This window comes from Aphelocoma coerulescens, chromosome 1 (genome assembly GCF_041296385.1).
Source record: "Aphelocoma coerulescens isolate FSJ_1873_10779 chromosome 1, UR_Acoe_1.0, whole genome shotgun sequence".
Classification (NCBI taxonomy): domain Eukaryota; kingdom Metazoa; phylum Chordata; class Aves; order Passeriformes; family Corvidae; genus Aphelocoma; species Aphelocoma coerulescens.
The window spans coordinates 92,288,874-92,308,744 of NC_091013.1; the positions used below are offsets into that span (position 1 = coordinate 92,288,874).

General features: G+C 45.1%; 2 protein-coding genes across 2 annotated transcripts; one reads left to right on the forward strand and one right to left on the reverse strand.

Annotated features, from left to right (window-relative positions):
* Positions 1–4,385: 4,385 nt before the first annotated feature.
* Positions 4,386–14,833, reverse strand: FOXM1 (forkhead box M1). The gene is made up of 9 exons (XM_069017598.1): positions 14,782–14,833; positions 12,766–13,362; positions 10,926–11,074; positions 10,496–10,711; positions 9,961–10,089; positions 9,312–9,356; positions 8,314–8,380; positions 7,701–7,882; positions 4,386–6,509 (listed from the first exon to the last, which is right to left on the reverse strand). The coding sequence occupies exons 2-9, from the start codon at positions 13,313–13,315 to the stop codon at positions 5,457–5,459; spliced, it is 2,391 nt and encodes a 796-aa protein (XP_068873699.1). The 5' UTR covers positions 13,316–13,362; positions 14,782–14,833; the 3' UTR covers positions 4,386–5,456.
* A 161-nt stretch (positions 14,834–14,994) lies between these two features.
* RHNO1 (RAD9-HUS1-RAD1 interacting nuclear orphan 1) lies at positions 14,995–19,810 on the forward strand. Its single transcript, XM_069017680.1, has 3 exons — positions 14,995–15,266; positions 16,563–16,831; positions 19,013–19,810. Exons 2-3 carry the CDS (start codon positions 16,664–16,666, stop codon positions 19,661–19,663), a joined length of 819 nt encoding a protein of 272 aa, XP_068873781.1. The 5' UTR covers positions 14,995–15,266; positions 16,563–16,663; the 3' UTR covers positions 19,664–19,810.
* Positions 19,811–19,871: the final 61 nt, after the last annotated feature.

Genomic DNA, 19,871 nt, shown 5'->3' on the forward strand with positions numbered 1-19,871 from the left:
GTGGGTTTGGCTGTGTCAGGTTAATGGTTGGGCTTGATGATCTTAAAGGTATTCTCCAACCGTGACGATTTTATGATTCTTTGTCATCTGAAACCTGTCTCTATTTGACTCTTTAAGACAGCTTCATCTCATCAAGATCTTTCTTTGTATCATCTACTCCCTGAAGCCCAGCAGAAGTCCCTGGGACACAAGGGACCTCATGTTGCCATGCTCATCTGCTGGCAGTCACGAAGAACAAGTTCAGAAAGAAATCTCCATACACTCCAGCAAGTCTGTGCTGGGGCACACTCTGTACTGAATAAATCTCTTCTCAGATTTCAGTTGCCAGATGACTCTGCTAAGGATGTGAAATGGATTTTTTTAAAGAATATTTATAACAGCCAAAAACTGGAAAATTTTCACTCAGCTCATAAGAAAGAAAACATCAAAGCCAAGAAGGGCACCCTGACAAAATCCTTACAAAGCAGGGAGGTACTAGGTCTTTTCAAGAAAAGGTTTGCTACAAAGGGGTATTCTAATCTGAGCAAAATGTTCTTGTGATCTCATTTACAGAAGCAATTGGGCTGCTTGGACTGTATTCCCTGTGTTCTCTGCCCCTTCTCTCCACAGTAGAATAAGAATAGCTGTACCTGAGGCTGATATTCAGTATGGCTATTTTCTGCTCAGACAATTCAGGATTTTATGATGGAATCACCAGCACAGTCATACTTCTAGTGCAGAAGCAGCTTTGTGTACACAATGCACATACAGTGTCAGAGGGATGTGTTATCACCCCAGGGATTTGGTGGATAACAATGCTGCTGGAACAATGTAATTTTATTTTTGATTTTAAATACTGGACTCCTTTGGTTTCCTAGCCTTGAGGCTGCATTTGTACGTGCACCAGCTGTTTGTTACATTCTTGATGGCTAGGTCTTGGTATGATTTAAATGGCAACTGAGATTATCTCATGATCTCCTGACTTCTAGATTTTAGTAAAAACAGCAAACAAATAAAAGCTGAGAGTCAGCCATGGGAAACAGCAAAACAGCTCTTATCACTGTAGCATGCCAGTCCCATGGGTATGCATAGCAGAGTACAGTCTGTCAGGAACTAATTAGCTACAGATTGACATCATTACTTGCAAATACTTGGAAAACCATATTGATGCTGAAGGCATCTTCAGTGATCCTGCATGTTCCAAGGGATGTGCTTTATGCTGTCAGTTCTGCTGCATTCCTGACCTTTCTTCCTTCATGGAGGGATTGGATTAGATGCTAAATATATCAAATTGTCCAAAACTTCTAGGCTACCATGAAGGCAGGCAAAACTGCTTCAAACAGAAGAATTTCTAAAGTGAAACTTAAAGTGGAAAATACATGTTGATAACTCAGGACAGATTAGACCATCAGACTCATGTAAGTACTCGTAAATCAAGTGTTACAGGGCTTTGCAATATACATGCATTATCCACAATAGAAATTTCAGCTGGAACACAGTTCCACAATCCAAAATAGCTTTGTTCGCAGACAAAAATGTAATCTCAGAATTCAGAATAAAAAAACCCAAAATGTATAAGTAATCTAGACAGGTTACTTGGTGAGAAAAAGTTGAGATGGAGTGTTCTGGCCTGTTGCATAATGACATTATCCAAAACTTTGTCTTTATTAAAATTTATAGAAAAATACATCAAATGTGAAAGAATACACTGCACTAAGAAAAGATACCATCCTGCTGGTGAAAAACATTCTATAGAAAATATCAACAATATTAAGAGATTCTTCTGAAGTCCAGTGAAGATGAGGCATTTTTTTTGTCCTGTTGGAAAATTGGTCCATCCATTAAACACTCAGGGTTCTAATGAGCCAGTCTCTTTTTTGCAACCACAGATCAGTACAGAAAACCTAGCTTCTACAAATTACTCAGCTAAATAAACAGAGGCCCTATTGGCAGCCACCTCCTACACATCCATGAGAAGGTAATAGAGACCAAGAGCAGCACTGGAGCATAAATCCATGTCTGACTGTAGTTTAATAATAATTTGTGCTGGCTGTTTTCCTTGGCTTTCTTAAATAACATCATTAGAGGTTTCTGGTTTTAAATTTGGTGCATCAAAAAGAAAAAAAAAAGCAGATGTGGATGATAAATAATTCTGATTATATATTTGTATGCAAACAGTTCATCACTGTGCTCTATATAATGACTTCCCACAGATTTTGAGATGTGGAAGAGAATCTGCTTTGCATAATCTTTTGCCTGTATTGCTTGTAAACTGTAACTGGGTATTTATCATATTTATTTTTCCAAGAAAATGGAAACGCAAGGACAAATGTGTCATTTGACCTGCAGCAGCAGTTCAGATTCATGGTCTTGGCATTCTAAAGCTCTATTTGTTTCAAAGCAAGAAACCAGTCTGAGATGGGTAGTGAAGCAGGACATTTTCCTCTTAATCTCAGGCAGCTAATACTTTGTTATGCCCTGAATATCTTTTTATCCAGTTGTAGCTCACCTCTTCTGAGAAAAGGGGAGTAGAGAGGGAAGCTCTTTCTGTTCAGGAATCAGCTCACACTTTTCAAGCCAGTCATTTTTCTCTCTGAACCTATAGTGCATTTTAAAGAGGAAGTCAGGTAGTTTACTAAAAAAGAAATTTTCACCTTTGCTAAGAGCTAGACTGCCCTCTTGGAGTAACGAAGGCCTGACATCCTCATAAAAAGATTGCTGCAATGTAAAACAGGGTCTCTTTTCTTCCACATTGGGAAGTGATTGAGTTTTTCCCCTACCAGCCAAGTTGCAAAAGCAAAAAGGTGGCAATCATCCTTGCTTACCTCATCTCAGAGGGCATCCAGTCCTTTTCAGCTGACAAAACATAGTGGGAGGAACCCCACTCAACCAATGAGAAGGAATTACTTCCTCCTTTGCATCTGTCACACTCCAGGTATTGAGCAGAGTTGTCAGAGGAGCAGAGAGCATCCACAGCACTTGCTGGCTCCCTGTAGATCTGCATGTCCCAGATCTCTTAAAATTTTTATCTTATACTAGTGTTTACTTTCACAGGGTAGGTGTTAAACAGCTTTGTCTATTACGAGGACTCAAGGACAGTCCTGGGATGCTCCTGCACATTACTTAGGGAAGCCCTGGGAGTTCTATGCAAAGGGTGTGAGGAACTGTGCCTTCTTGCTCTTGGGCTCATGAGAAGACATGAGGCAAGGCTCTGCTCTCACTGCACGAGGGTGGACAGAGGCATCCACTGTCTGACAAGATCACACCTCTACACTATAACCCTAATACTGAGCCTGCAGAGGGACAGGTGATAATTGCCTTTCCTTAAGAAAAAGAAAGCAGAATATCAGGTTAACGTAGATGGAGAGAAGTAGTCATATTTTGTGGTTACATCCTCACCAGCTGGTGCTTTGAATTAGTTTGGCCAAAACACTTGGACATCGCTTCTGGGACCAAGAGGCAGAATTGCTTAATGGAATTTTTTCTGTTGTTCCTCCCACCTTTTTTGATATAATTGCCCTTGAGCAGCGCTCTCACTGGAATATGTTACAAGAGGGGAAATGAAACTTTGGCAGTACTATGTTTAAAATAAAATGTGAGGTGGCCATCAAAGCACCTCAGCTGACAAGGACAGCAGGGGAGCACGTGCCTGGAACTGACACCAAGGACAAGAACATTTCAGTATTTGCTGGAGACATGATCTTAGTTACCTGGCTCTCATGTGTCAGTTGTATGTACACACCCTCTCAGGAGACAGAAGTGAGATGAAAGGGAGATAGGGTGCTTTGAGAAAACCAAGTCGAGCATTGACAGCTGTGTAAGATGTACTAGCAGATAGTGTGCCATAAACCAGGCCCCTTCTGCAGTCTTGTAATCCCAGAAAAACTGAAATAGTAACAATTAAACCAAAGTTCTTGAAACACTGTATGAGGGCAAATATCCTCTAAAAAGCGCACAAGAGAACTGCAGTTCTGAAAACCACACACATCTAAAACTTGTTTTATGTTTATAGGGTAAGGTAGAAATAGTTTCAAGAGATATTTGTTTTGTATTTATAAGTCACAGAAATTAGTCTGCTGGTGCTGTTGTGATGTTTTAGGCTAAGTTTGTATGCTTCTGACTTGGAAAGTCAGGATTTACCCGTAAGCAGCAGGAAAAATTGGGTTGAGTATGAAGCAGTGGGTTGAGTAACCAAATCTAACGTGGTTTGGCCAACAAGGCCTGAGGAATACTGAAAATGTCCTAATGATTACTCACTCAGTGATCACAAAGCACACACGAGATAAGCAAGCAGGGGTTGCTCATGCTATGGCCCAACCCCAGCATGCTGCTAGGAGCAGTATAGATAACACTCAGCTGTGTTCCCACAGAAGCTTTATTGAGTATGTAGATACAGGAGTCACCATTTGTCTGCAAGCAGAAGGATCAGATCTTTGCCATGGCAATATCTCCTATGACAGAAGCTCCAGAACATTCTGGGGTGTTTTATTGCACCAAGAGATACATACATTGTATTTCCAGAGGTCACTTTTCAGAGGAAACATCAGTATTCCCTTTATAGGTTCTTTTTTACATCTTCGACTGCTGACTGTAATGAGGGCAGCTTTAACCATTCAATGGAGGTCCATCTTACTGCAACAGTGTCTCTACCTAGTCCTCTAGGTACATAACAGACCATACGGCTTGGTGGAAGCTCTTCTCCATTCCAGCCTGGGAAAAGGAAGCCAAACTAAGATTTTATGATGCAATCCAGATAACCTCTTTCAGTTTGACTTCAGTCACATATTGGCAATTTTTCAGGTCTTTGCCCCAGTGACCTTCAGAACAACTTAGACCAATGTGTTTTTGAAGTAAAAAAAAAAAAATAGAAAATTGGGCTTTCAACTAGGGTAGAAGATTACAAGATGTGAACATATGGACAACACACTCTAGGTCAAGCCCTTACCAGGCCAAATATTCCCATGACCCTACAATAATAAAATTATTATTATAATTAAGGGCTAATTTAAGGAATGTACAGTATTTACAGCCATTAACACTAGACAGAAGATACTAAGTAAAAGGGGAACAAAGTAAAGGCAGATTAGGACAGAGCTAGGAGGAGGTTCCCAGGCTCTTTCCTATTGTGCTGAGGGAGTGTGTTCATTTCCTCTGGTACCTTGAGTATCAAATGCCATTCAGGGCCTACCTAGATGTTCTCATGACAAGAATCCCTGGAGAGAGGCTATCTCTAGCACAAGGTTAGAGAAGTTCTACCGTCTTGTTCCACTCAAGGTCTACAGAATCTTATAAAGAAAGCTCATAGCAGCTGATGGGCCTGTCTCCCAGCTTAGCAGGAGTCAATAATGCTCTCTGTTCCCATGGATGTAGGAATTAGTCAAAATCAGTTGTCTTAGATTACATGAATGAATGAATCTCAGAAGAGTAGAGTGCTTTCTGTAACATCAGAACAAGTCACATTCAGTCCTCAGGCCAGTTCATTTCAGTTCAGGTATGAGCTGGGACCAACTAATATCTGTTCCTAAATTTTCATCCTCAAGACCAGGAAAGCTGATATCTAGAAGGATTTTGCTGAGACTGTCATTCATGGTGTCCAGGATAAGGCCCTCCATGAGTGACCGGTTTTCAGTAAAGGCAGAGGCTGTCAGTTCAACAGAGGATTGCTTGGAAGTGTCACGAATAAATGCTGGAGAGCTCGTGAGGGGCACATGGACCATGTCACTGGATTCTGTATTGAGCAGTTCCCGAGGAGAATCAAAGAGAGGATTTTTAAGGGGTGTGCTGTTAAAACCCAGCAAGTCCTGGTTGTCCTGGAGGGGTGTGAATGGCAGCTGAAGGGTTTTCACTGGACTGAAGTCCAGCTCATGACTTCCCTTGGCTAAGGAAGCAGACTTCCAGGGGTCAAGGCCCTCTAGTGACGGGGTAGTAGTGGCTGAGACTTTGCTGGGAGTGGAAGAAACCGGCAATTTGCTGAACATGTCCTTGACTGGTGTTTTAAAGGCCCCCTCTTCTCCCTGTGAGCAGCTGAGCTGCGATACATTCTCAAGGGGCTGGTTTTCCTGCGGGAAGGGACGGTCTGCCCCTAACCGGAAAGGGTCAAAGCCACTGCTTTCTGGCAAAACAAGGACAGGCTCTTCTGAGCAAGGCAGTGCTAGGTGTTGTTTCCTTCTGGATCTGCCCACTTCCCGCCTTTCCCTCCTCTTTATAACTAAAGAGTCAGAAACTGCCTTAGATGGGGACTTCAGTGTGGTGAATTGTTTCCTCTCCTTTGTGGATGAGTCTGGGAGGAACAAGCTTGGCTCTTCCTTGACCGTTACGGTTGAGGCAAATGGGGACAGCCAGTCACCCAGCTGAGAGCCTTCTTCCTCCTTTATACAGGCACCCTCAGGGAAAGAAGACAATTCCTCACCAGGCTGTGAGCTGTTATCCTGTACGGAATGGGTTGGGGAAAATAAACCTTCGTCACTTTGACCTTCCTCCTTGACAGCAGCCGTGGGTAAGGAGGGTGACTCTTCTGCAGACAGTGACATCTACAATGAAACAGAGGTGACATGCAGTCAGTAAGCAAGCCTCTAACCTACCCAAAAATCCAAACAACACTGGGAAGAAAAGAAAGACTGGCGTTTAAGGTCAGCAGAAAGGGTAAGAGGAAGCAGTAACCATAACAGACCAAGACTGATCTCTGCGAAGTTGATAGAAAGAAGCCTAAAGATCACATGGGAAGGATTCTAACTAAGTGTCTGAAAGTCATACCCTTCAGAGCACTCCTGCTCTGAGGAACTTCTAGGAGTGCAGGCAGAAGGAGAGCTGAATATTTCTGGAAAAAATGTAACCCCTTTGATTTCTTCTTACATTATCTAAATGGGAATAACAAAATTAATGAGGACAGCTTTCCCAGAAACCAAGGAAAAGGAAGAGAAAAAAAATGAGGTTATCAAAAGAAAAAGAGCACAGGAGAAAGATCAATCATAGCTGGAGAGAACATAAAGCAGCAGGCATTCAAAGGAAAATAGGATTATGGTTAGACAGGACGGAAGAAGCTACAGCTTTACAATGTCTAAGCATACAAGAGCAGTCAGTGAGATGCCACGAAAAAGATCTGTTTAAGAACTGTTTTTCTTGAGCCCAGAATAACTGGGAACTTCACAGAATTAGCAAACAGCAGATAGGAAATCCTCTGGGAAGAGATTACATGAAATACATACTCTTTCAGAAGTTCCTTATTGTTATATGTCTATAGAACTATAAAAAATATGAATGTTTTAGGGTCAGAACAAAACCATTCCTCCCATTCTTCTTTCTTCACATCTGAGCAGTAGAGAAAAATTGTCTTGACCAAGCCATAGAGTCCCCTCCTCTAGTGAATTACAGAAACATCCTTAGAGCAAATAAACTAGTAGGTAGTAGTCAGCCTAGAGACAGTGAAGGACAGCAAGAATTATCACTGGCTAGTTCCTTAATAGGAGCTTGGAGTTTTAGAGCACCTAGTAAAGATGCACAAAGCAACCATATGAAGAAAAAGTCCATTGAAGGCAAGAGAGATAGGAAAAAAATGTAAACAAAAAATCCAAACTAAATCACCCTCCCTAAAAAAATTCCCCACACCCCCCCTAGCCCCCTCCTCACCCACCCTCCAAAAAAAAAGAAGAAATAAACAAAGGAAAAAAAACCAGAGAACCACACAAACCCCCTCAAAGCTCCTCAGAAATCAAGAAACCAACCTTTGGAGCAATGCGCACACGCTTATTGCTCTGCAAAGTCTCCGAGCTGTTAAGGGAAGCTCCCTGTGCCATGGACAGAGGAACCTTCATAGAAGGCTGCAAGACAAGAGGCTGACTCAAAGGAAACTGGATCGGAACCAGGTAGGAGTTGACACGAGGAAGCAAAGGCTTCATCTTTCGGCCTGGAAGGGAAAAGAATGGACTCACTGGCCTCTTGCCTGTCCTCTACTGCTACCTCTTGAAACCCAGGCACCTTACAGAAAGTCCTTCTAGACACCCCAAAATAAACATTTGCTCAGATCCCTTGCCTTCTCTGCTAATTTTAAGGATACAAATACCAAGCCAGAAGCCTCATGAACAAGGAAATAAATAATCTTTCATGCAGAGCTTACCCCTCAAGTTGGGGCTCTTCCTCCATTTGAGTGCCCAATTCCCACCATCTCACCCTCTCAGACACAACAATATTGCTTTCCATTTCAAACCTGACAGTAAGGAGCATAAAAGCTGGCAAACTGGGATAACACATTCCACTTGTATTCCTAAAGGAATCTGCAAGAGTACCCCAGATTTATTGGATTGGTTCTCTGTGGTCTAGACTGATGTAGACACATACGTGAATTCTGGGGTTCAGTTTTGCTTCCCATGTTCTTCAGGGGATCTGGAAGACGACTCTTTTGTTGCTGGAGTCATTGTGAAATAAGAGGAGAAGGAGAAAAGAAAAATTAAAAGAAAAGAATCCACATTTATTCTGCTGCCTCACTGAGAACTATGCTGCTCTAATGCAGAGAGAGCAGTTGTTAGCACCCAGCACTCAGGCTAGCTGTAGGTCTGTGCCACTTGCTGGTTTGCAGCCATGCCATCCCAAAGCCAGCTGCCCACCAAAAGCTGTGTAGGAAAAGAGACAACATGACAGATCTGCTCCAGCTGCAGACTCTACTGAGAAGTGACCTGGTTTCGGCATCCTCAGTGCCTGAGGAACAATGAATAGGATGGCTTTATTGTATATTGGATGTCTATACAAACCATAGACCAGGCAGGTGTTCAAATGGAATAGCACAGGCAACAGTGGGATCAGAATTCTGAGCAGACGGAAAGAAGGCCAAGGTTGTAGCCGTGTCAGAAAAGCATTTGACTGGATATTTGCAAATCCGTCACTGTTAAAACTGCTGAATGCAAGAGCGACAGCCTACAGGTTCATCCTTCCAAGAGTCACAATGCAGTGGGTTCCAAAATGAAAAAGGAGCACAGAGAGATCGTATCCTCTCTGGATCTGAGCCCCAGAACAGATTTGGACTGTTGTTATGGAGATGATTTTACCAGAAATCTGTTTGGGCTTGTTCTCTGAAGCCTATTGGTGTCCATTGCAGCCTACTTCAGCAGCAGACTTCCAAGTTGCTCAAAGCTGTCCAGCTCTACCAGCTAGAGAGACTGTACCATCTGAAGGCAGTCGACATTTGGCTAGACCCCTCTCCCCACAAAGGGTATGCATGGAGCTCTATGAGTAGATTCAGCAGCGACCCAGTCCCCCTCCCCAAGCCTCTTGTCCTTTCCTTCAGTGACTGGCAAGAAGAGAATGGAAGATCAAGCCCCGAGCCAGAGGGTAATTCTTACTGATTCAGAGCACTCAGGCGATGTTGGTGACCCCAAGTCCAGCGGCTGGTGGCAGAAGGTATTGAGAGGGAAAAAAATTAAGATGAAGTTATCAACCAAAGAGTGGGACAAATGGGACATTTTAAACTTGTACAATCTGAGCAAACAAAAGTTAATTCTACCCACCACTGCAGAAAGCACAAGAGTATAAACATACCTATACCAGACCCCCAAGCTCTATTTCTCTGACAAATTGGTACTTCCTAAAATACCTAGCTGGGCTAGGACAATTCCATCCTGTGACTGATAGCATAGGATATGCTTATCAAACAGCATAGGAACACCTGGCTGGCCTCAGTGGAAAGCTTCTCATTAGGAACTTGAATCAGGCCCATGGAAAGAAGTTGAACAAGCTGACAACTACATTTGGCACAGAACCTGAAGAATAAACACATCCCACAGAAGCTCCAGGTCAAACACACAGCCACAACACCTTCTCTATCAAATGCAGAACTTGTCTATTTGTCAAGTGAAGTGACTGAAACCAGCTTCTACAAAAAGGCCGATGTCAAAGCAGCTTGACCTTACAGTTAAAATAAGGTGCATCAAGCTAGTGTGGCATTTAGAAACTGGATAGCCTGTCCTATTTTCTTTGCACGAGGCAACTCACCTTAAATACCTGGTCCAATGTTAGGCAACGGTTTGCATCAGGGTGAATAGTCCAGAAGGAGATTTTACCATTAGTAGACGTCTCACGGACAAACATATCATGAAGAGACAGGTTGTGCCGAATGGAGTTCTGGGGAGAAAGCGGTGGGGGAGGTTGAAAAGCAGTAGTTTTGTTATCAGCACAGCAAGGCCTACCTCAAACATGGCTGCCCTAGCAGAGGGATTACTTTCCAAAATGCAGACAATACTGAACTTTCATATTCACAGCACACCCAGCCAACCCTGTCATGTCTCTTATTCTATTTACTCTTGAGATCCCTATCCTTGCTCCAGTGATCAAACATCCCATCATCTTGTTTAAGTAGGATGAGACAAGGGATGCAAGAAGTGGTACAGTGAACATCTAGACTGAATGTATTTGGGGTGGAATGTTTAAATGAGCTTCCATTTTGCTCTGCAGGCTGGGGAATAACTTTTCATTTTGATCCAGAAGGCATGTGACATCACCCACAGCAACTCGAGGGCCTGCTTGTTACCTTCCAACCTGGCTTAGCTACATGTTTAAAATAAGGGAAATGATCCTCAATCCAGGTATAGATGTCCTTCAGGGTCATGCGCTTCTTCTCAGTGCTGTTGATGGCAAACTGGATCATGGCCATGTAGGAGTAAGGAGGTCGTTCTGACACTGAATCCTGCCATGAGGAGGAGGCAGCAGCAGTAGGAATAGCAGCAGCAGCAGCTTCTTCTTCAGTCTGAAAGACAGGAGTGATACATGAATGTTCACGAAGCTGACAAGAAGGCCCATGGAACATCCCTGGATCCTCCTGGTTCTGCTATTCAAATCAGTAAAGGCCAGACTCAGGTTACTTAGAAATAGTGATGCCCAATTCTTGCAAGTCTCCTGATCCACGTAGATTACTTCCTTATCAAAAGTTTTAGCACACATTCTTGTATTCTCCTACTTACCTTGACTCTTTCCTGCAGAGGCATCTGATTCTCTTTCTCTGTGTCTTCCTTCACAGAAGAGGGATTTAGTCCATCGGATCTCATCTTCCCCAGCCACTGGATGTTAGTGAGACTGTTGTCCAACACGGAGCTCATTGTCTCGCCACTGCCTGTTGGGATAACAAGCCCACATAATAATCACAGAATCATTTAGGTTAAAAAAAGACCTCCAAGTCCATCTAGTCCAACCTGTGGCCAAACACCACCTTGTCAACTAGACCATGGCACTGAGTGCAGCATCTAGTTGTTTCTTGAACACCTCTAGGGATGGTGACTCCAAACCTCCCTGGGCAGTCTGTTCCAATGCTTGACGACGCTTTTAGGGAAGAAATTCTTCATGATGTCCAACCTGAACCTCACTTGGCACAGCTTGAGGCTATGCCCTCTTGTCCTGTCATTTGTTGCCTAGGAGAAGAAGCCAACCCCCACTGCCCTACAGCCTCCTTTCAGGCAGTTGTAGAGAGTGATAAGGTCCCCCTGAGCCTCCTTTTCTCCTGGTTGAACACCCCCAGCTCCCTCAGCTCTTCCTCATCAGCCCTGTGTTCCTTCACCAGCTCTGTTGTCCTTTTCTGGACGTGCTCCAGCACCTCAATGTCTTTCCTGTCGTGAGTGGCCCAAAACTGGACACAGAACTCAAGGTGTGGCCTCACCAGTGCTGAGTACAGAGGAACAATCATTGCTCTAGTCCTGCTGGCCACAGTACTGCTGATGGAGGCCAGGATGCCACTGGCCTGGGCACCTGGGCACACACTGGCTCATGTTCAGCTGCTGTTAACCAACACTCCCAGGTCCTTCCCTGCTGGGCAGTTTTCCAGACACTCTTTCCCTGGCTTGTAGCACTGCCTGGGGTCATTGCAATGCAAGTGCAGGACCCAGCACCTGGTCTTTCACAGAATTCACGCAACTGGCCTTGACCCATCAATCCAGCCAGTCGAGATCCTTCTGCAGAGCTGTCCTGCCCTCCAGCAGATCAACACTCCCAACCAACTTGGTGTCATCTGTGAACTTACTGACCGTGTCCTTGATCCCCTCATCCAGATCATTGATTATAGATATTAAACAGGACTTGCCCCTGAGCCCTGGGGAACCCCACCAGCGACCAGTCACCAGCTGGATGCAGCACCATTCAGCACCACTCTCTGGGCCCAGCCATCCAGCCAGTTTTAACCCAGTGAAGAGTGTACCTGACCAAGCCATGGGCTGCCAGCTTTTCCAGAATAATGCTATGGGAGACTGTGTCAAAGGCTTTACTGAAGTCCAGGTAGGCTACAGCCACAGCCTTCCCCTCATCATAACTCTGCTTATTCACAAGTAGCCCTGCTACCCCTTCATCTGAGCTGTCAAAAGGAAGGAGCCAGTCACACTTCTAAAAGATGGTATTGCAATGCTAATATTGTGGAAAGAATTCACCTTGAATTCCTAATTTCATGCGTAGTTGCCCAGTTTCTGAAAAGAGCTTCAGCCTTAAAAACAAACACTCAAACCAGACTATTGGTGCCAACCAAAACAGGACAATGTTGATCTAGTACTTCAAGAACTGAAAGACGTAGCACAAGACCTAAGTCAGAATCTCAGATGTCTTCCACCAAAAAATATATCCTCTATAATTCTTCAGATTTCACTACATATGCAAAGCTATGTAGATTATTAGAATCAAATCCATAGCTATTTTGTAATTAACAAAATATTAATAATTACTCCATACCAAGATGCAAGTGCTGCATTGGCCCATTTCACATCTCTTCGTCTGTCAGGACAAAGAAAAAAAAACCAACAAAACAAGCAGGCAAAGGCTACATACTGTTGTTCTCCTGTTCCTGTCCAATCAGAGGATCAACTCCTGAATGCCAGAGTGCTGTACTGCCTGCAGGACCAGGTGTCTGTGCAACATTCTTCTCTCTTTCTTGACCTTCTGCAGCCTTGATTGCTGCACTGGCTTTCTTCTCTGATGGGAGATGCTGTGATAGTGCTGGACCTGCAGAACGGGATGTGCCCCCACCACTAATGAGAATGAACTTGTTAGGTCCATTGTTGCCACACTCTTTTCCTTTTGCTGTCAATGCCTCTATGATGCTCTGGATATCAGCATTTGTAGGGATGGCCACCACCTGCGTGTTGGGCATTGTAGGATGGTCAATTATCTTTATTCCTGCTGGGAATTTCTGCAGGCCACAGTCCCTTTTGTCTCTGGGTTGTCTGTTGTGTTGATCTTCCTGCCTGTGCTCCTGCTTAGGAGTCTTTTCATCCTGACCTCTGTTCTCATCTCTTGCTGAAGTACTGGATTCATCCTTCTGTGGGAGGGTCAGTTTCCGTCTTTTGAGAATTAAGGGCCTGCGAGGGCTGGTCCTCATTATGGATCTATACTGTCACTCTCCATTGAAAGGGAGAGGAACAAATCCTGCAAAACAAAAGGTACAACATAAAGGGGGCAGCAAATCATCTCAAGGCCTCCCATAGAGCACACATTCTCAGCAATTGCTACAAAGCTAAAAACACAAAAGGAAAATAAAATTGAAAGCATTTAATAAGGCTGACAAGGCTACTGAAAAATCATACTGTACCTCCTTTACCCACACCTTATGTAAGCAGGACAGGAGAGAGATTTGCAGAGTAGATAATTTCCATCATAAAGTACATAATGATGAGCAAAGTGTGTACGTGCTTTACAGAAAGACTTAGCTATAATGTGACTTGTGACCAGCATCAGCCAGCAAGCTGGAGGGGGGAGGGAAGTTAGAACATAGAAATAGCAGTGCTGATTGCTGTAAGCAGCAGATCACACAACCTGCATGAAAAGGGAATTTGCAGGTGGTTTAAGATCTGGGAAGCAGATATTATTCTGTACACTACAAAGGCACACAATAAATGCAGCAGAAACAAGGTGCTTTAAAACAGACATAAAGTAAATGTGCTGCTCATTCCTTCGGTAGGTTTGTCAAGAACCAGGTAAATTCATCACCGGACAGCATACAATTAAATGCCAAACTTTTGGACAACAGGTGATTGAGACTATAAAGTTAGAAGCAGAGGAAATAAAATTCAGAGATACTGTTTGCAGGGTAAGATGCTGTGAGAATACTGCTAATAATGCCATCAGGAATTCGGTGGAGCCTGTGTCTTTCAGCAAACTATACCAGAACAATATGCAAATTGTACTTACTGTTTATCATTAGAGATGGCAAGCAGAATAGAAACAAATACCAAAAAAAAAGAGGCCTTTTGCATTGCTAGATTTGACGGGGTCAGCAAGTAAACGAGAAAATTTTCAGTAAGAATCCCCTATATTGATGCAAAGCAGTGTCCAGCAGATAGCAAGCTGAGCCGATGCCCTATGTACAGGGAGCAGAGAGCCCTGCGATCATTCCACGCGGGTTCTGGCACCCGGCACACGCATGGTCCTTTGCGATCTGCTCCACCCCCTCAAGGAGAGGTCCCGGTAAGACAGCGGCAAAAGAGGAATCCTCAGCCAGCCTCCAGAAGGCTGCGTTCCCTGCAGGAGCGCGTCACTTCCCAAGGACGCCTCGAGCTGCTACCACCCGTACAGGCCCGGGGGCACCGCTGTGTACGCGCGGCCCCGAGGGGGCAAGGAGGGCAGCGCCAAAGGGCTCCCAGCTCCTTCTTCACCCACTGCAGCCGCTCCGCTGCCGCGCTCACCAGCAAGTTCACCTGCTCCCGCGGGGCCCTCTGCCCCGGGCCGGGCTGGGCCTCGGCGCTTCCCTCTCCCGGCCGCCCGATGCCCCTAGCGCGGCCCTCCGAGGGGTGCCGACCCATGCGGGGAGACCCTGGAGGAGCGGGATGGGCGCAGGTCGCGACTCACCAGCTGCCCGGCCGGGCAGGGCCGATAGAGCGCGGCGGGCCCGGCGCTCCCGGAGCGGCCCCGGTTTGAATTTGGCGCCCGGCGCAGCGCTGGCCTGGTCACGTGCCGGCCTGCGCCAGTGAGCGGCGGCGGGGCGGGGCCGCCGGGCCGGGCCAATCGGCGCGCAGGGGGCGGGGCCAGGGCGGGCCGGGCCAATCGGCGGCGGCCGCGGGGGATACGGATGCGCGGACGGGACGGAGCCGGGGCCGCTGCTGGGAGCGCGTTGTCCCGCCCGCTCCGTCCCTGTCCCGGGAGAGCCGCTCCCGCCCGGCTGCGGCACTGCCGGGAGCGTCCTTCAGCCATGCCGCCCGTGACTGGGAGCCTTGCCGTGCGCCCGGGCCGCCGGAACTGCGCTGACTCCTGGTGAAGAGCTACGGAATTTTACCGTTTAACGTGTGTGTCACGGCTGCACCGGACTAAGAGGGACTGAGTACGCTGCGACTTAGGTAAGCAGTAAGGCTGTTGCAGTCTCACACGTTTCTCATAAAATGTTCTCAAATTTCCTTGTCTGTGCTAATCTGTGATAAGTCAGGTTGGGTGAATTGAGCCATTGTGCCCAGGTGGCCAAGAAGGCCAGTGCCATCCTGGCCTGTATCAGCAATAGTGTGGCCAGCAGGACGAGGGCAGTGATCGTTCCTCTGTACTCAGCACTGGTGAGACACTTGAGTGCTGTGTCCAGTTCCGGGCCCTTCACTTCAGAAAGGACATTGAGGTGCTGGAGTGGGTCCAGAGAAGGACAACAGAGCTGGTCTGGAGCACAAGTCCTAAGAGGAGCAGCTGAGGGAGCTGGGGGTGTTCAGCCTGGAGAAAAGGAGGCTCAAGGGAGACCTTATTGCTCTCTACAATTGCCTGAAAGGAGGTTGTAGGGAGGTGGGGGTTGGTGTCTTCTCTCAGGCACCTAGTGATGGAACAAAGGGACATCGTCTTAAGCTGCACCAGGGGAGGTTTAGGTTGGGCATTAGGAAGAATTTCTTCACGGGAAGACAGACTTTGGAATTAGACTTTGGAATTAGACTTTGGAATTAGACTTTGGAATTAGACTTTGGAATTAGACTTTGGAATTAGACTTTGGAATGGGCTGCCCAGGGAGGTGGAGTCACTGTCCCTGAAGGTGTTTAAGGAAAGACTGGATGCAGCACTTAGTGCCATGGTCTAGCTGCCATGGTGGTGTTCTGCCATAGGTTGGACTTGATCTCAGGGGTCTTTTCCAACCTAATTGATTCTGTGATCTGTTTTCCAATGGAAAATTAAATACAATGTTACTTCAATTCAAATGTATCCATTAGGTAAAACAAACAAACAAATCATGCAAGATCTGTAGAACACAGGAGGGAGATGTCAACTCTGTTCTGTAACAAAGAAAAAAACCAAAATTTCTTGAAGTTAAAAAGTATAAGTAGTTAGCAACTAGAAAGGGAAAGAGTTCTGATTATATTGGCCCGATAGTATGTTCTTGGCATTACAAACCACATTGAATTGAAAAAAAGAAAGTAAGTTTTTTTCTTTTTCTTCTGATAGATGACTTGATATAGCTGGATCAGGAGGTCAGCTGCTCCCATTCCTGCAGTGCACTTCTAAATCTACCTGAGAATTGACAAAAGGTTCAAGAACTACTGTTGGGAAAAAGTCTGCCTAGAGATGTGTACAGTGTGCTGTTGCATAAATGTTTTGCTTTTGTTAAAGGCTAGATCTGAGATTTCCAAACAAGTCTGTCTTCAAATCCATTTGTTTGCCTTCTACAGATTCGAGAGCACTGTAGCATCTCCTCGGGGTGCTTCCTTCTTTCTTCAATTGGCTCCAACAAGCATCATGAGGTTTCTAAGTAGTTTTACCACACCTTTTGATGCCTCCGAAGAAGAAGTGTACCTACAAGGCCAGGAAGGCAGAGCTGGTTTTCCTTGAGAGGCCACGGGCAGGACCCATCCATTGTTATGAAACTCCACTGCATTCAGCCGAGAATCCCAGACGTGTGCCTACAAAACCTGTGGACCAGAACACCTCTGCTGCCTGGGTTGGTATAAATTATGTTTTCTCCAGTGTCTCACGGCAACAGGTTTCAAGTTTCTCCTGTACGTCCGAACAGAAAGTTACCTGTTCTGGATATGGAAAATCAGTAGTGCAGACCTGAATTCCCTGTATCAGCCTAAAGCATAAATAAGTGCTTGAGTTGCTTCACATTCTAAGAACAAGTACTAACGTCTTGGTTATTTGAAGACATGAACTGTGGGCAGTCTGTACTGATTGATGACTGTTTGTCTTCCAGAAAAATAATTCCCATCAGGAAAACACTGTTTTCCTTGGCAACTGAAAACCCTGCACGTAATAAACATTAGGGGAGATTTTTCTTATTGGCTTGCTGTTTGAAATAACTGCTGAACTCTAAGTGTTACGTGTTAAAGTACTGGGTGCATTGTTTAAGTCTGACACTGCTAAATTTAGAGAACATAGGTTTTCACTTCAGAATTATTTGTTTTAACCTGCCCTCTTTTCCATTCTCTGTGTTTTGAATAGTTTCTCTCCATACCAATCTTCTGATGGGTTCCTTTTCTGTTTGCAGTGTCCTAAAATCCTCCTTATGTTGTGTAATGTAAAGATTTATTTTTTTAAAGCAAACAGCTGCAGCAAAGACAGACTGTTCCTATACAACAGCAGTCATCACCTAGGGGAGCTCTGTTTAAACATTATTGCTGCTTGACTCTGCTCTTCACAAAGCAAGCTCAGGAAGTGTGGTTTCAAACCTGCATGAAACATTCCTTTGTTCCTGTTGACCTGGAGGTATTTTTGTGATGTCTTAACCTTGAAGTAGAACATCTTCAATTTTTTCCTCTTTTTTTTTTTTCCCACATGCTTGAGGCAGTTAGCTCTATGGTTTCTTAATCACTAAGTAAAATAACTGCTGTGAATAAGCATTCTTTTTGCTTGGAAGAGGTGGAAACATCCACACTGGTAGCTCTTTGATTCCAAAAATACAATGATTCTAAAATTTGTTTGAAGCTACCAGCACTGAAACTGTTAGATATTTTTCGATTTGGAAACTGTGGTAGGTTTGTAACTTCTGGAGGCATCCTCTGCAGAGTGTCTGTCAACTTCTTTCAGTGGAAACTGATTTTCTGCTTCTCTCTTTTTGGCATTATCTAACCTCTTCACACCTTTTCCACTGCTAGGTTCCCGCATAGGTAAAACCTACCCTACATGTTCTCTGAAGCCAGGAAGCCATATCCTTAAAACCAAGGAGTATGTTAGGTATGTGCCAGGATACAGTTATTATGGAATCACTTCTCTTTTCCTGCACAAAGGCTTTGCATTCAAACAGTTCAGCTGACAGCAGCCAATCGCCATCCTTAGTTAAATTGTACTCAGTTTTTTGAGGAACTAGGTAGTAACTTAGGAATGCTGAAGGAGATCTGTAGTTACCGAAGCAAGAACTGAGTTTGGTCTGCTCTTGGGAAAAGCAAATTGGAATCTGAAATGGAGTCTGACTCTTTTGTTGATAACCAGGAAGACAAAGAACATTGTAATAAAAGGATTTCCAGGGTTTGAGTAAGAGTCCAGAATCATTCAAAGAAATACAGACTGTTGAGCTTGGACCACCTCTATTACAGAAAGCTGATTATAGAAGTGGGTTTTGGGTGATCTGTTACTCCAGAATACAGAAATTAACTATGTTTTGAAACAAAGCTGTTTTGGGGGAAGATTTTGAACACCATATTAACATAATCTAAGGGGATCGAGCTAAGTGGACATTCTTTAATCATTTCATGTTGCTCTCTCAGTTCAGCCTCTACTTCTTTAGGGAGGCTGAGGATTTAGTTCATTGAATCTATTTGAATTATGCTAAGACACAGAAAGAAGAAGGATCCATTCTGAACTTAATTAAATCTGCAGGGGTTCCAGGAGTAGACACCACTTAGATTTCCTTTAAAACCCAGATCTCGAGTTCTTTATGAGTTGCCAGAGAACAGCTCACTTGCACCCCAATGACTTTCCAGAGAAGAGTGGCAGAGCACAATGTTGAAGCTCAGAGGTATCTCTTGCATAGTAGATAACTTTGTTACTGACTCATTTGCTTCACTGCAGAACAGATTACCCAATGAACACAGTGAAAAAAGGTGGGGAAATAGAATCAGGTAGGCATTACTTGTCTGGAGGAAAGGGTTGGATTTTTATCTTATTATTATGTCTTTCCCTTCAGGTGTGCCCACAATTTGACACAACTAAGTCAGTGGTGTTGAAAGTATGCCAGAAGAAGCATCGTGGTCCTCACAAGCCCTATAATCATGATGCCAACCACAGTTCATTTCATGCAGGAGGAGCTTGTCGAGGAGCTGTAGCCTGCAGATTTCCTCCTTTAACTTTTGAGAATCCAGCAGGACATGCCGTCCCTCAGTTGGATGATCCAAATCGCCTGAGAAAGAAGGCACAATGCTCTCACAACCAGCCTAAGAAAGGGACAGCAGCAAATGCCAACATCGAGGTGAAGAGTCCCGATAACTGTGGAGAGCCCGCTCCCCAGCCTGTGGAGCAGGAAGTCCTTAGTCCACCAGATGCAGAGGCTGCACAGGCTCCTTCCCCAAGGAATGGGAGATGCAGCAACACTCTGTCACAAAGTAGTCACGCCTGGCATCCAGAAAAAGAGCTGGCGTTTGGTATTGAGCCCTGTGGGAGACGGGAGTCGGCAGCAGTACTGGTCACTGATACTCCCGAGCACGAGTATGGAATAAAGGTCACCTGGAGACGGCGGCCTCACATAATGAGATACCTGCGGGAGCAAGGGAAACTGAGCGCTGCTGATATTCTGGTGAAAGCAAACATCGAGCTCTCGAGGAGACAGGCCCACGCCTGACCTGGCGGGAGCAGCCGCTCTGCTGCGTGCAAGGACACGCCCGAACAGACGATGTCGCTTCGGGGGCTGAACAGGGGACGTGATTTTTGCTAGGCCCGCTACTGCGCCTGGCAGAGCCTCCGTGAAACCGCGGGGCGGGCGCGGGGGAGGGTCTTAGTTACGGGGGTCTTTTGGGGCGGTGTTCCCTGGGGAAGTGTCTATGGAAAGG

Coding starts and splice junctions, on each gene's coding strand:
- FOXM1 (XM_069017598.1), bottom strand. CDS start 13,315: ATGAGGACCAGCCCTCGCAGGCCCTTAATTCTCAAAAGACGGAAACTG. Junction 11,075..12,765: donor ACAGGAACAGGAGAACAACA/GTATGTAGCCTT, acceptor TTATCCCAACAG/GCAGTGGCGAGACAATGAGC. Junction 9,357..9,960: donor CATTGGACCAGGTATTTAAG/GTGAGTTGCCTC, acceptor TTCTGCCACCAG/CCGCTGGACTTGGGGTCACC.
- RHNO1 (XM_069017680.1), top strand. CDS start 16,664: ATGCCTCCGAAGAAGAAGTGTACCTACAAGGCCAGGAAGGCAGAGCTG. Junction 16,832..19,012: donor AGAACACCTCTGCTGCCTGG/GTTGGTATAAAT, acceptor CTTTCCCTTCAG/GTGTGCCCACAATTTGACAC.